Source organism: Protopterus annectens, chromosome 6.part0 (genome assembly GCF_019279795.1).
Source record: "Protopterus annectens isolate FY-2018-M chromosome 6.part0, PAN1.0, whole genome shotgun sequence".
In the NCBI taxonomy this organism is placed as follows: Eukaryota; Metazoa; Chordata; order Ceratodontiformes; family Protopteridae; genus Protopterus; species Protopterus annectens.
Window position 1 is genome coordinate 531,285,555 of NC_056737.1, and position 16,394 is coordinate 531,301,948.

Consider the following 16,394-nt stretch of genomic DNA (forward strand, 5'->3'; position numbering starts at 1 on the left):
CCAGTCTCATGAAGTCTGTCTCTGTGAGACTCTTAGTAAATCAAACAGACACAGTGGAACGAGATTTAGGTGTCTCACTTCCACAAAAGGAGTGTCTTTAAACGGGTACACAGATGGGGAGTAGGATGGTTTTGGGAGCAGAGACAGCCCCAATTGCTTTGGTTCAGATATATCAGTAGGTACCGAAGAAGAAGAAGCTGTCGGCTCTGAAGCCAATTTATTGGTAGTAGTAATAGTCGATGCAGTCAAATGTTCTGGTGCCGATGAACTCTTCGGTACCGAGGAAGGTTTAGCTATTTTCCTTGATGGGTTCCAAGGACTTTGGAACTGAGGAAGGCCTTTTCTTTGAGACAAGTGAAGAAGAAGAAGATGATGAAGTACCAGCTTTCTCTCTCGACTCAGAAATGGCCATGTCAAATCCAGTTTTAAGGAGTCCTTTTAAGATTAATTTGTTTTTCATTTCTGTTAAAGTACGGGCTGAAAACCCGTGACAAATTGCACAGTTCTCCTGTAAATGCATCTTACCAAGGAAATACACACATAAGATATGCCTGTCTGAATTGGGCATTTTACCCTTACATTTCTTACACCTTTTGAATCCGGAGGTGCCCTTAGAGAGTTTAGAAGGAAAAAGTTTCTCCTGTTGTTCTGCCATAACAGACTGAAGGCAGTCACACTAAAGAAAGGAATACAGCTAAAGAAAGAATTTTTTTTTTCAGAAACTAGAAAGTAGAAAGAAAAAATGCCAGCGATGATATGAAAGACTACCTTTAAAGGTATTTAAATGGAGTAAAAAGGAGTACCAAGAATAGTAATGGACAGTCTACCAGTGGTAGAAGGAAAACAGATGGAAACCAGCTACGATAATATGGTAAAAATACAAGGAATTATGAAGAGATATAAAGAGAAAATTTTAGAAATAAAGTGTCAAAAAATTAGAAAATACTCACAAAAACTTAGCCAAGGCTCGAGAGAATGAATGAATGCATCTGGTCTGTGAAGCAGCAAATTATGTCTGTGATAATTTCTGTAAGGAGCATTATGGGGAGAGCCTGGCTTAAGAGTTTGGAGAGCACAAGCTGAAGCAAACGGCCGTCTTGGTTCTGAGGTTTGGAACCGAAACCACTGTCAAGGACTGAGTGAAGATTGACATCAGATTTTTTTTTTTTTTTTTTTTTTGCCGAAACTGGATGAGGAGAAAGAAAATTCCTCAGAAAATTTGGAAAAGGATGGCTGAAAAATCTTAGAGATTCCCTGGATCAGCTTGCCCCTTTCATCACACTTTTTGTTCGCCTCTGCAGCAGAGGGGCCAAACAAAAAATCTCTATCAAAAGGAGAATTTAAAATCTCATTTTTAACATCATCTGGAAGTTCTGAGAATGCAGCCAAGAAAACCTCCTAAGAACTGTACCAGTGACCATAACCCTGGAAGAAGTATCAAAAGAGTCATACACACACGGCAAACAATGATTAGTGACCTGTGCAAGAGAAGAAATTAATTTTATTTAAAGTAGATTTTTCTTTACAAGAAGAAACTGTAGATAAAACATTCCTCATACTTTCACAAGATGTCCAAATAAAGTTTAATATATAAGTCAGGCAATTTAAGATTCTGTAGCTCAAGGTTGCAGAAGTATACATTTTTTTCCCCACATCTATCAATAATTTCCCATCCTTATTAGAAACAGTATTATTTGAATGTACTAAGTGCTTAGCAGCAGAGGAGTCAACTAAGGCTATAGATGCTGGGTCCGTTTGGGAAATAGTATATAAAAATGTAAAAGACTGAGGAACATTATACATCCTATCTGCCTTTTTAGGGACAACTGGCTGACTATCACGAAAACTGCAGGCAGTAAGACACATGTCCTCTAAAGCAGACAGGAAAGAGAGGAACAGGTTACAATAGTTTGATGAATTTCAGAGATTTGAATATAGCATACTTGATTATAAGCTCAGCTGTATTCCCAAGAATCTGGAGAAGACAAAGACTAATGTAGATATGATGTGTTTCCAGAGTCTTCAGAGGGAATGCTGAACTCTCCTCAAGTGTGCTGAGTTTGTCTATCACTTAAAAACATATTTAGAAAATTCCTCACGGACAATTTGAGTTGGCCAGTAACCCTCTGAAAAAATGTTATTTTTGCAATAACCTGAGTTGAGAAAGTAAATCTTCGTGAAGAGATGAATCCAATATTGTTAAGAAAAGTGTTCTGCCACATCTCTCAACTCTCCAGATTTTTTTCCTCATATTTTTGGTATGTTCCTCATAAAATGTGTGGTTTTCTGACAAATCTTTGAGCAATGAAGTCAGAAGTATGGCAAGTGTGGGCAAAGGGGGCATTCGCCCCAACAGCAAGGTGTTAGGGGACACATTCAGGAAGCACCGCTCCTGCATTCTTTTTTTTTCTGTACTGGATGCTGGTACAGAAAGGCACTTCAGTGCTTCATGTGTGAGAAGCTTTAGTGAGCTGTATTGTTTTCTCTTCAAATGAGGAGGAGTTGAGGGGGCAAGGATCTGGAGAGAAGCACAAGTAAGGGAGCAGATTTTTTTTTCCCCTTGGGAGGGCACCAGATCAGAAGCCATCGACAGTGGCTAGATAAGATGGAATTCATTAAATAAGGGCAGACTGGTAGTATTGGATTTTGTCCTGTTTTATAAGCTTTTTTTTGTTTTTTTCATATCAGCAACCTATCTCAAAAAAATTGATTGGACTTTTCATTACAAAGGATTCCATATTTAGATAGCTTATTAGTCATAGTGCCCATGCCCTTAACAAGTGAACTACCTCATTTTATTTCCCTTGCTTATATTTTTTCTCCCTTATCACCCAGAACATCAATAAAGCCTTGAATTAGTGCAAGATGTGAAGAAAAAAAAACTGATGCATAATTTGTTACATGCACATCACTCATAACATGTTACATTATCATAAGTAAATGAGAATCTTATGTTACTTTGTCTCATTAGAAGCATGGTAAATAAAGGACAAATTATAGCACTGTAATTCATCTGCTGTAATTTTCCTACACTAACGGCTATCTTCTATCTTTGTTGCATTATGCACTTAAAGACGATAAATTGTTCTTACCCTGCTGACTGTCTTTGCATTTTTTTCTCTCTTCTATTCAGCATCCACAAGTCTATCGTTATCCTGTATCACTGAACTGCCATTCACCTCCTTGGACTTGTGCATGTGGCTTCCATCATTACATCAAGCTCAAACTCCCACACACAGAGCTAGATTTTTTATACTTCAGCCTCAGTAGAAAAATATTAACTAAAGCAGGGTATGACAAACTAAACTTCAAAATTGTTACCCAAAGAAATGAGCTTACTTTTGACACATCTCAACTGAAATGTCAAATTAAAAAAAAAAAAACTCAACCATTTTGTAAGTCTTTACATCTTTCCATAGTAAAGGAAGGATTCGATTTCATCAAAATATGTCAAGGTTGCCTGGCTGCCCACATTGACCGTGGTCAAAATACCATGTGTGCTTTTTCAATTTTAGCATGTTTGCTGCATTATTTTAAGAGTGAAATTTTAAAAGTGAATTAAGGCTGATATGCTAGCACACAAGATTAATTTCTTTCTCAGTTGCACTTGACTGGATTTAACTGAGCTAAAGTCACTGGCTATCTTCTCAATATCTATGGCATTTTGTGGCCAATAAACAATTAGTCTATGATTCATATGTAAGTATAAGTTTGTATAGTCACAGCTCTCACAAGTAACAGTGTTTCATAAAGGTTAAGCAAATAATTAACCCCTACTCTGCACTCATATTTTATACTTCACATAGAAATTGAAGTGAGTATCCTTCTAAGGTAGCTGATTTTCTGACATCTATTTCTCTCTGAACCTGGAAACTGATCTTGTTTTCCAGAAAGAAAGTACTGCTCTCTCCCTCTCTCTCTATATGTATTCGTGTGTGTGTGTGTGTGTGTGTGTGTGTGTGTGTGTGTGTGTGTGTGTGTGTGTGTGTGTGTGTGTATGGATGCATATATATGGATCTACTTCAGAAGCTTAAAGTTTCAAAACTTCGAACTTCAAATAGCCTGGACCATAACATCAAAGTTTTGAAACTTCGAAAACAAAAATAAATAAATAAATAAAAACAAATTTTATTTTTTTTTACATTTTTTTGCAGGGGCAAGCACCCTTGCACCTCCACATCTACTACTAATTAAATATACCAACTCCAAGATTGTACTACAATGTGGAAAAATAGTAAATATCCCATTCCACTCTGTACGGCAATCTCGATTCAAAATGTTCAAAGTTTCAAAACTTCGATCTTACGGTCTTGGCTTTTTGAAGTTCAAAGTTTTGAAACTTTGAGCTTCTGAAAGGGATCTGTATAACATATTCTGTGTCATCGAATTTTTGGCTTCTATTTTTAATGAAGGGGCTAGTTCTTCGACCGTTAAAGTGCAATTGATTGCCATTTCTAATTTTCATGTCGGAGCTCACAATTCTTCCTTAGCTTCAACATGACTAAGTAAGGCATTTATTAAAGGAACCTTTTTACTGAAACCTCACTTTAAAGTTGCTACTCCACCATGGAATTACAAGCCCTGATTCAGTCACCATTTGGACCAGCTGCTAAATGTAAACCAAGATTTAACTTGGAAAAATAGAAGTTATGTACTTACCATAACGTTCCATGTGAGTTGTTTATCTCACCTTTATTCTCACTGATGGGTTCGGAGCCAATCCTTGGCTCCGACATGGCCGATTGCAAGCTCAAGGTTTGCCAGTAGCTCGACACCAAGCCCCTTATCCCACAATGCACTGCTGGAATTACCTCAGATCTTGTTTGCTGCGAATATATACATACCCTGTTTTATATATATATATATATATATATATATATATATATATATATATATATATATATATATATCTAAGAAGAACACTTCCCAAAGGGGAAGAAGAAATACTGAATAACCAGGAAGGTACTAGCCTCTAAGACAACAGTCAGTCTGGAGGGGGAAGGAGGGAGGGACGTGAGAATAAAGGCGAGATAAACTACTCATATGGAACGTTATGGTAAGTACATAACTTCTATATGTGAAGTTGTTAAATCTCGCAATTTATTCTCATTGATGGGTAGTGTCCCTACCACCCTCAACCTTGGGTGGCTCATGGGAGTATGTTCTTCAGTATGGTAGAACCAAAGGAAGACCTGTCCCTTGAAGCCCTATCTACTTTGTAATGTGTGATAAAGGTATGAGGCTTAGACCAAGTGGCTGCAGCGCAAATATTGTCAAGGAGCAATTTAGCTTGAAAAGCAGAAGAGGTAGATACAGCTCTGGTAGAATGAGCTTTCTGTTTGTGCATTAAAGGCATGCTGGCATTCTTATAGACAAAGGATATACAATCGGATAACCATTTAGATAAAGTAGTTTTAGCCACTGGATTGCCTTTTCTTGCTTCTGAGAAGGATACAAAAAGTTGGTCTGATTTCCTAATATCTTTAGTTCTGCCAAGATAAACTCTGAGCTGTCTGTGAACATCAAGTTTGTGCAGCATATATTCCAATTTGGTAGAGTGGTCAGGGAAAAAGACTGGCAGTTCAATTACCTGATTGATATTTAATTCAGAACAGACTTTAGGTAAAAATGAGTGGTTTGTTCTGAGAGATACTCTATCAGCATGGAAGATCATGTAGGGTGGCCTGATAGATAATGCTTGAAGTTCTGACACTCTGCTGGCAGACATAATGGCCACAAGAAAAATTGTTTTCCAAGATAAAAATTTTAAATCACAAGAAGATGCTGGTTCAAAAGGGGGAAGAATAATTTGAGGCAGCATAAAGTTTAAATTCCAGGGAGAAAAGGGAATTTTGATCAGAGGTCTCATATGAAGAACGCCTTTAAGGAAGGTTTTAGATAATTTATGGCTCATAATATTTGAGCCACCAAGACCAAAGTGAAAATTTGAGATAGCAGCTAACTGAACTTGAATTGTAGCAGCTGCTGCCCCATCATTAAAAATTTTTGTTAGGAATTCTAAAATCAAAGATAGCAGAGCTCGGAAAGGGTCAATGTTCTGTGCATTGGCCCAAATTGAGAACCTTTTCCATTTACTGCCATATAATTTCCTGGTAGATGGCTTGTGAGAAGATAAGAGAATCTGTCTTGTATCTTCTGAAATTGAATGAAGCCTGGCAATTAGGGGAAGTGGATTAGCCAAGCAGTCAGTTTCAGAGACTGCAGAGAAGGATGAAGATCCCCTGATGGGTGAGTCAGAAGGTCCTGAATAGGGTCCAGGATCCATGGATCTTCCAACAGACGATGGTGTAGAAACGGAAACCAAATCTGTCAAGGCCAGTAGGGGGCTATGAGTATAACAGTCCTTCCCAGCGATTTTGCTTTCTGTAAAAATCTGGGTATTAATGGGAAGGGTGGAAATGCATAAAGGAGACCCGAGGGGCAATCATGTAAAAGTGCGTCTCTCGGGGGGGACCCAGAAGGTGGTATTAGGGCAAAGTAGCTTCTGCATTTTGAACTGATGTGGCTGGCAAAAAGATCGCAGCAAGGCTGGCCCCATTTGCGGAAAATCAACTCCGCAACCTGTTGTTTGAGAGACCACTTGTGAGGGAGTAATATTGCCCTGCTTAGCTTGTCCGCTATCATGTTGGATTTCTCCGTGATATGCATTGCTAACAGAAAACGCTGGGATGACACAGCCCATTGCCAGACCCTGAGGGCTTCTCGACAAAGGGGGTAAGACTTGGTTCCGCCCTGCTTGTTCAAGTACCAGACTACTGACATGTTGTCGGTCTGAATTGCAATTGTCCCTAGAGGGAGAGAGTCCTGAAAGTACTGCAACGCCAGAAGTACCGCTGTCATCTCTAGAACATTGATGTGCAGATGTGATTCTTGATCTGTCCATGTGCCTTGGGCAGTCTTTCCCTGAAAATGCCCCCCCCCCCCCATCAGGGAAGCATCCATGGTCACAGTGGCTACTGGGGGGGGGGGGGGCAAAGGGTCTTCCGATTGTGACATGAAGAGACGTCAACCACCACCAAAGGTCTCTCCTGCAAGAATCCGTGATAAGAATCCTGTGGTGCATCGTTAGTTTCTGGTAAGACCACTGAGCGAAGAGGAGCCACTGAAGAATTCGCATATGCATCCTTGCGAGTGGTATAGCCAGGATTGCTGCTGCCATCAAACCTAGTACTTTCAATATCTCTGCTGCTGTAGCTTTGTTCTTTGACACCAGTGAGCTGACGTTTTGGCGGAGAAGGGAGACTCTTTCGATAGGGAGACGTAGAGTGGTAGTTGACTCTGCTCATATAAAAATGGTATGCTGCGATGGCGATAAGGCAGACTTTTCGAAGTTGATTGTAATGCCTAATTGATGGCAGAGTGTCAGAGTATATTGTATTGCCTGAGTCAGTTGATGCCTGGTGGTAGCGGTGAGGAGCCAATCGTCTAGGTAAGGAAACACCTGGAACCCTAGACATCTCAGGTGAGCCGTGACCACTGCCATGCATTTGGTGAACACTCTGGGGGCTGTAGTGAGACCAAAGGGCAGGGCTCGAAACTGGTAATGATTTGGCTTCCAGCCGGAAATGCAGATGATCTCTGGAGCGTCTGTTTATCTTTATGTGATAGTATGCATCCTTGAGATCTATGGAGCACATCCAATCACCTTTCCCTAAGAAGGGAAGAATGGACTGAAGCGTGACCATTCGGAACTTCTCTTTCTTTACGAACTGGTTGAGTCTGTTGAGGTCCAAGATAGGTCTCCAGTCCCCTGTTTTCTTTGGTACCAAAAAGAATCTTGAGTAAGTTCCGAATCCGACTTGGTCTGCTGGGACTGGTTGGATGACTCTTTTTTCTAGCAATCTGCGGACCTCTATGATTGCCTGTTCCCTGAGATTGGGTGGAACATCTGGGATTTTCTTTATAGGAATAGGAGGGGAAAAGAACGGTATGAAATATCCTCTGGAAATGATGCTTTGTACCCAAGTATCCGATGTTATGTTTAGCCAGGCTTCTGGGTACAAAGACAAGTGACCCCCGACTGCCTCCAGAGCCGAACAGTCAGGCCCCCTTTCAGGGGCACTGGTAGGACTGACCGGAGAACTGACCCCTGTCACCCTGTTGTTACGAACCCCCTCTGCCACGGGGGTGGCATCTTCGGTTATAACCCCCTCCTCTGCCTCTAGAGGGGGTTTCTCCACATGTGCCCTGAAAGGCTGCCTGAGTTTTTCGGAACCACATTTTTCCTCCTCTAGGGCCCTTGGGGTAGGGCCAAGTAGGGGTCGAAAAATAGACCCCAACGGCAGATAAGGTCTTGCCTTCCTGGTCACACCTGGTTAAAGTTTCCTTTACTTTGGGCCAAACAGTGATGAGCCGTCGAATGGGGTATTAATAAAGGAAGACTTAAAGGGTTCCGCAAAGGAACAGAGACACATTCAGGCTTGTCTTTGAAGAGCAATGCCTGAACTAGCGGCTCTACTCAAACCATCAGCTGCATAGAATATGAGACGCATGGACGAGTTCACCACTGAGTTTAGGGTAGCAAGCTGGGCGTTGACTTTGTCGGCCACTCCCACAGCTACCGTACCCTGGAGAGTATCTCCTAGCTCTTTCAGAAAGTCTCTCTGTAGTCTTGTAAAATGGGTTAAGTAGTTCAGTGATCACAGAGAAAAAGTCGCTGAACTAAACATGCGCTTCCCATATCTATCCAAAACCCTAGAATCTCTGTTAGGGGGATGGATAGAAGAGGATGTCTCAGATACTTCCTTTTTGGTGGCTCCAGCTACCACCATGGCATTAACAGGCACTCCTTTTGTCAAAAATGGCTTGTCCACTGGGGCAGATATAAATTTATTGGGTCTGTGAAGGACAGGTTCCATGGCCTCTTGTGACTCCCACGCCTTACGAGAGATCAGTTCCATGAGCTCATTGTAAGGCGGAGACACCCAAGAAGTGGAAGGTTGAGACCCAAAAGCCTTCAAGAGCACGGACTCATCCTCAGTAGGGGTCTTGGACTGCCAATTGCCCCTCTGACTAAGGATCTCTAGTATCTCTGTAAAGGAGATATCCTCAGAGGGGGATCGAGGGGTCCCTTCTGACTCTTCTAATTTTGCGTCAGATGTCAAAGACTCCTGTGGGGAGTCTAAGTGCCTCCTCTTGCACAGTCTCTTCCTGGGCACCTCCTCAGTGGGGGGATCTGGGGAGGTCTCAGAAGAGCAGGGGATGCCCTGTGGGGGTACTTGAGGCTCGGGGTCTCTACGTTTAGAGGGATCTGTAGATGAAGAAAACTTTTTATAGACTTGCTGTTAATTTTTTTTTTAAAATGGTCTGAGCTAGCTGGATCACCGAGATCTCTCTTGCTGCGGCAAACTAGATCTGAGGTAATTCCAGCAGTGCATTGTGGGATAAGGGGCTTGGTCTCGAGCTACTGGCAAACCTTGAGCTTGCTATCGGCCGTGTCAGAGCCGAGGATCGGCTCCGAACCCATCAGTGAGAATAAATGGCGAGATTTAACAACTTCACATCAATATTTTTGGTAGCTATTACGTCAGCTAGCAGAGTTTCAGAACTTCAAGACTTATTTTCTAAACTCCCTTATTTGATTTTTCATACAGAGTACCTTTACGAAGCAACCCATCATTTCTTTTTAAGGTGGTGTCAGGATCCAACATTAATCAGTCCCTCAACCTTTCAGTGTTCTTCCCGAATTTCTCCAACAAAGGGGAATACATCTTCCATTTGCTGGACATTCACAGACAATTACACTTCCATCTGCATAGAACTGAACCAAAAGGCAGCTAGACACAAGAACAGAAACTCTAGGCATTCAAAACTGCTGCAAAAACGCCAAATGATGCGGATACCCTGTGGCAATACCTTGTATACACGAATGATACAGCTGGTGAATCCAGAATAATAGAACTTTTATTGCACAAAACAGATTAAGCGCTTTCACCTACTAACAACGTAGGCTTCATCAGAATAACATTCAAATACATTGTGTAACTTATATAGTATTAATTTGGCGCCAAAAATTTTTCTCACTAACACATTTAAAGCTGTACACACAATACTCTAATGCATTAAAATTTCATATCATGTCAAATCATTAAAACACATTCATATTAATCAATAAGACCTTAAGATACTAAAACAATATAACTTGGTATTGTAAAAAATATATGCAAGACAATATTAAAAATACTCTAATATACTTTTCGTGGAAATGCTCTCATTTAAACCTGGGGGGGTAGTCGCATCTGTTAAGATTTGCCAATAACTTTCTCTATAAGATAATACATTTTTTGTGTTTCTACCCTTAGGATTTGGTGTAACTATTTCTAAAATGCCAAAACTAAATTGATGTTCTGTTCCCTTGTTAATAACATGCTTTGCTAAGGCATTCCTTTCATCTCTTTTCTTTATACAATAGTTGTGTGCATATATTCTCTTTCTGAATTTCTGCTCAGTTTTGCCTATGTAGTATGATGAACACATAGTGCATTTTGCCATGTATACTAGGAATTTACTATTGCAATTCCCTCTTTTAAAGAAAATCTTTGTTCTATTATAATTTGACAGTGTTATATTAGTGTCTGCAGACACATAACTACACTGTTTACAACTACCACATCTCCTAGTGCTTAAACTGTTTCCTCCATCTGTGGTCTTTACTTCACATTTGACATTTTCTAATAAACTTTTTAAATTTGAAGCCATTTTATATACATATGTCGGTTTCCTTCCCATAATGTCTATCATCTCATCATCAATTAATATGGTATGCCAGTATTTGTTTAAAATATGTTTTAATTTATGACTATATGGACCATACTCCACTATACAAGCTCTACCTAGTCCTATGTTTGACTTAACTTCCTCTATATTGATAGTTAATGGTTCCTTATAATTACTTCCTAATAGAGGAAAAATGTTAATACTCCATCTATTTATTAATTCAGTACTTATCTTTTTCATCATATTTATACTGTAGCCCCTATCTATAAATAAGGTAATAATAAACTGTATCTCTTGTATGACTTCTTCCAAAGACGTGGTCATTCTCATAGCTCTAATACACTGACCTTTAAAAATATTGGTCTTAGTTTTAACTGGATGGCAACTTCCATAATCCAAATATGAATTTGTGAAAGTATCCTTTCTATATATTTTTGAATGAAAGTTGCCATCTTTCATTGTCACCAAGGTGTCCAAATAGGGTACTCCATGTGTGTTACTGTTAGAGGTGAATTTCAAAAAACTACTACTCTGATTAATATAATTTACAAATCCATCAAACGTTGCCTGACTTCCTTCCCATATAATATATATGTCGTCCAAGAAACGTGAATAGTATTTATATGGATAATATTTGTGCTGCAGCCACTTGGGCTAATCCTCATACTTTTATTGCTCATTACAATGTTGATCTGGTCTTCAGGGGAAGAGAAGTCTTTGGCTCAACAGTACTCAGTAATTTCATTTCTTAGAGTCCACCAGGGATTCAGGTAGCTGGGGACTCTGTACCACATGTTGAGGAGTGAATGAAAATTGACAAAAAGATAAGGAAGTTATTTACTCACTATAACGCTCCATCTGTGTTGTCAATTCTCATTTTTCCTCCACTCCCCTCCCTCCATCCCCCTACTTTTTGTGATTCATGACTTCTCTAAGAATGAGAGGAAACTGGAGGAGCCAATGTTTCTCTTTTTGAGCTTCAGATATTGGTTTCTCATATATATGTATATTGTTATTTATATATAAAAGCAGCAAACAAGATCTGAGGTATGGAGGATGATTATTGCCTTATCGGTAAGGGAGGAGCTTGATAGTTTGTAGCAGGCCACGGGCTGTAAAAAGTGGCCAAGTCAGATCCGAGGATCAGATCTGAACCCACATGCTGAGGAAGAATGAAAATGGACAACACAGAAGGAACATTATGGTAAGCAAATATCTTTTTACTGTGTAGTGCATTTATTCCTCAAATTGTTTTTTTTTTAATTTTTTTTCTGTAAACTTGAATGTTAAATATTAAATTTTACCAACTGCAGTTAAGTTGCTCAACAGATATGATGGACCATGGGCAACTAGCCCCTGCAGATATCTGTGATTGGTGACTTTTTTGCTTGGACCTTGAACATAATATAGAGTATTTTGCATTTTGTAGTTGGCTGAAACAGGTAACATGGTTAAGAAGACAAAAATACTTTAGCTTTGTTCTTGTCTCAAAAAAGTCTTAGATCTTTGGAGAACTTAAACAAAAAGTATTTAATAGAGCATAAGAAATGAAGAGTGATGTGGACCTGATTATAACAAGCCCTGAATCTGTTAACAAAAGACTTTGTCCTCATTAAATTCTAATACTGCCCTGTGTTCCACATTTGCATCAGAGGTTGAAACTTTACTCACTGCAAAAGACAAGTACAAAAAGTAGATAATTTCCATGTATGTTGCACCTTTACAGGTGCCATTGCCTATTAAATATAAAATAAAACAGCCACAATTATCATTATTGACATCACGCTTGATACTGGGCTTTCCACAAATTATTTTAGAAGTTAAAGAGAAGAAATCTAAATGTTCTCCCTGTATCTAAACCACCTTCTTCCCAGTTTAAGTTCCTGCTCTTTCTGTTCTGCATCTCAATGACTACACAAACATGGCATAGCAGAAAGCTTTGGCTATATTGGATAAATTGTCAGGACTGACTGTAGGAGCCAAGACTTGGTTGGAATTTAGGTTTGAACATTCAAAGACCTAGAACAAGAAAAAGAAAAATAAGTTCTTCAATTTTATCAAAAGAAGGTCAGTGCAGTTTTACAGTTCCGTGTTTTACTCTCAGAACATATTTTCAGATTGTGAATACATGTCTTCTTAGTCTTCTAGCTCTCTACCACAGAATATTAATTTCAGGATTACCATTAATGTTATTGTTGAGACTTATAAGTGGCCTGTAACAGGGACAAATGTTTTATATCCAAAGAGGCAAACCTTACATATGTTAAAGGTACCAGAAATTGGTATAGGCAAAGCTGAGGAGTTTCATAAATTTGGGCATGTAAATGCATGGCTCCAAAATGATAGCATGGCTGGTTAAAAGATTGACTAATCTAGATTTTCCAATGAACCCGCAACTGTGAATAATTTGCAACTGTCAAGAAACTATATCTAGTCCTCTTAATATGCAGAATTGGATCTTATCACTTACATTACTAACCAGACTACATACTCCTTCTAACTGGAAATGGCCACAACTGAACACTTGAAAAGGCTTTATCTTTTCCAGGAAGTATTTTAGTCTGCTCTGCTTCAAAACCTGACCCCAAAGGTAATTTAGTATTTAATGCTTTTAAAGCAGTGGAATCCTGACATTATTTTAAGAAAATCCTCATCCAAGAAGAAACAATAAGGTTTGCTATCATGCTAGATGGTAGAAGGATTTAAGACAGACGTGTATCTGGTACAGTAGGTTTAGCCAAGCTAGAGTTTTCACTTTGTGATTCTTTAAACCCTTTATAATAGAGGATGACAGGATACATTGTTGTTATGTTATGAAACAAATAAAAAGTTTTTTGGAGGAAAAAAAAAAAAGAGGATGACAGCATACATGCAAATGACCTCTTAAGGTCATCAGGTGTTTCAGCTACATGGCTTCTGAATGCCCATAACATTCTGTTAATTCTGTTAATGCATACATTCAGGCCAATAAAGTCAAACCCCACTAGCTGTGGACATCCATATTTCAGCCTTCGTATGACCTCATCAGCACAGCATAAGTGAACTCTGTGGCTAACCTTTAGAAACACAGGGTTGTTGTATCAAGCTGATGTCCATAACTATTAAGGTGCCTGCAAAATATCCCACCCATTAACTATCACAGTCCACTTATGCTGTGCTTTCCTTTCTTTGTGTACCTATGTTATTGTTTAAAATGTGATTTAATAAAGATGTTAAAAACATGAAGATCTACATTAATTAATTAATCAATGAATTAAATATATAAAGATCCACTAACTGCACTCTTTGTATTTAGACTTTCCCTCTTTGGAGGGACCGACCAGGTTTACATTACAAGCAAAATTTATTTAAATACATATGTACAGAAGAGGCATGTAATAACAGTAATCACACTGAATGTGTCTGAATTTAATACCCCTTTAACATCAAATGCAATAGTTCTTGGTTTAAATTTATCACATCAACAAACCAGCTATTTATTGATGGTTATCTACCTTGAGCAATGTGCTTGATTCTTTTACCAGTTTACCAAAATCTTTACATCAGCTCTCTCAACATTGCATATGTTGCCTTCTTTAGATCAGGACTTGCTCAATTTAGCAACTAGCCTCTGCCCCTTCCAGTATGGTGACATCAAATGACATTAAGGCATGGCTTCCAAAAAATCCTCCTTATGAGTGGGAGTGTTATTTGCCCTGAAACCATTCAGTTTTAGAGATGTCCATTACAGCCACACACATAAAAATACATTGGGTGGAAAGGGCTTCCCCTGATGTACTTCTGTTTAACAATTAATTTTTTGTTCTGTATACCACAATACCATTAAGTGGGTGGTATCATTCTACCTTACCACCTAGCTAATTTTACTTCAGTCTCTCAACTCAGCTTCAGTTTAAGGTTGGTGAGAGAGTCAACCCTTACCCACTGTATTTTCAGTCACCTATCAAAAATCCCTCTATGTTCCACAGACATGTGAGGCTTTGTCATGAAGCTTTCGTCCCACACAGTCCACCCAAGATGTAGTCTTTCTCCTTGTCTCCAATTAAGTTTGTGAGAAGGAGGGAATGATAGGTTGTTTCATTAGATTTGGTAGAAAAGATGATTACCAGCATCATGCCTCATGATTTATATCACTTGGTTAGCCCCCCTCCCAGACCTATTGCTTGCCTTCCAATCTCTGCTACTACCTACCACTCTAGCCCTTGGGAAAGGGGAAGGATAAGGCAGGACAAAGCAGTTTATTCTCAAATTTTTCTAAAACAAAGTACAGAACAAACAGAGTGAAATTAATTAGTCAGGCTATAACATTTAAAGCTTAGACTTTGTTTAACAATGAAAAGTAATGAACACTTTTTAATATACATATATTATTTGTTTCAAGCATTTCTTATCAATATTGAGGGTAAGAAAGAAAATGGCATCATAACTATTGATTTTTAAATAAACATACCTGAGACACTGAGATCCTGCAGGGCTCTGGCAGAATTTGTCTTTCTCAACAGGCATCCTCGATAATAAAAAGCTATCCAGTTATTTGGATCTAAATGTACAGCAGCTGAGAAATCTTCAGTTGCTTCTCTGTACTGCATAAGATTAGCATAGGCTCTCCCACGGTATGTCCTAATGAAACAAAATTAAAAGAGTGATTGCACATATCCATACATGTCAAAACTCAGCTGCTCCTAATGCAGCTCCCTGTCTGTTTTCCATCTATTTTCCAAACAATTTATCCAGGTGAATATCAAAGTGGTAGCATGCAAGGTAGCTCAGCCTTCCCTTTACCTAACAACAGCTTCTCACTACATACCAAGAAATTTCTAAGTCAGCTGAGAGGTGTAATGTCTCCAGCATCCTGGGTCTGACCTAAGGCATCATTACGGTGTGCTGGGCCTGGTATAGCTCCAGTGTGGGAAGAAATCAGGGGGCATCCTCAGTTGACCACCTCAGTTGTCTCCTCTCAGTTCAGAATGAGGAGTGAGTGGCAATCTTCTCATGCTGTCATGATTATATTGTTCCCAGGCTAACAAATACTGGATCCACATGGAATGACACCAGTAGCTAAGCCAATTATTGAAGTCAATCATTTTCTGTTTGCACTGTGATATCATTCTTGTTGAGGGTCTCAATGCAAGTTCATACCAGCCTGTGACACATATTCAGACAAGTCCATCGTGTCTCTCTTCATATAGTCCAGGGAGGTACATCTCAGGTCATTTAAACCCACTTGGACTATGACTGAGTCCTACTGGTACTTGTGGTTGAGTGACCTGACTGCCTGGATGATCTGGTGAATCCTGGCCCCTGACAGGCAACTGACTGTAACCCTTTCCTTATCCAACTGGTGAGGTGGGGGCATCCATGTGTCTCATGATGGAGTCTCTTATTACCAAGATGTTTGAATGTGTGGTATTTCACCTTAGGAGCTTGCTGTGTATTTTTGTGTGTAGTGGTTGGTGCTGGCTTGGTTTTATCTGCATGGGGTTTCTGACGGCAGTGTACAGGAGGGCTCTGAGGTTTTGGTTTAAGTTACTTGTGAGTACTTCTGCATATGTAGGTTTGTGTGTCAAGACCTTATTTACTAAGAGAAATGATGTGCATGTGCTGACAACTTGTTTGTCATCTGATTTGTCAGTATGTGAGAGTTGTGTCTCAATCTT

General features: G+C 39.3%; 1 protein-coding gene across 1 annotated transcript in view; it reads right to left on the reverse strand.

Moving 5' to 3' along the window:
* TTC6 (tetratricopeptide repeat domain 6) overlaps positions 1 to 16,394 on the reverse strand; it is a 2,436,149-nt gene that overhangs the window by 1,473,452 nt on the left and 946,303 nt on the right. Inside the window, exon 7 of the mRNA XM_044074245.1 lies at positions 15,188 to 15,357. Coding sequence (XP_043930180.1) covers positions 15,188 to 15,357 — 170 coding nt within the window. The remainder of the gene's footprint in view (positions 1 to 15,187; positions 15,358 to 16,394) is intronic.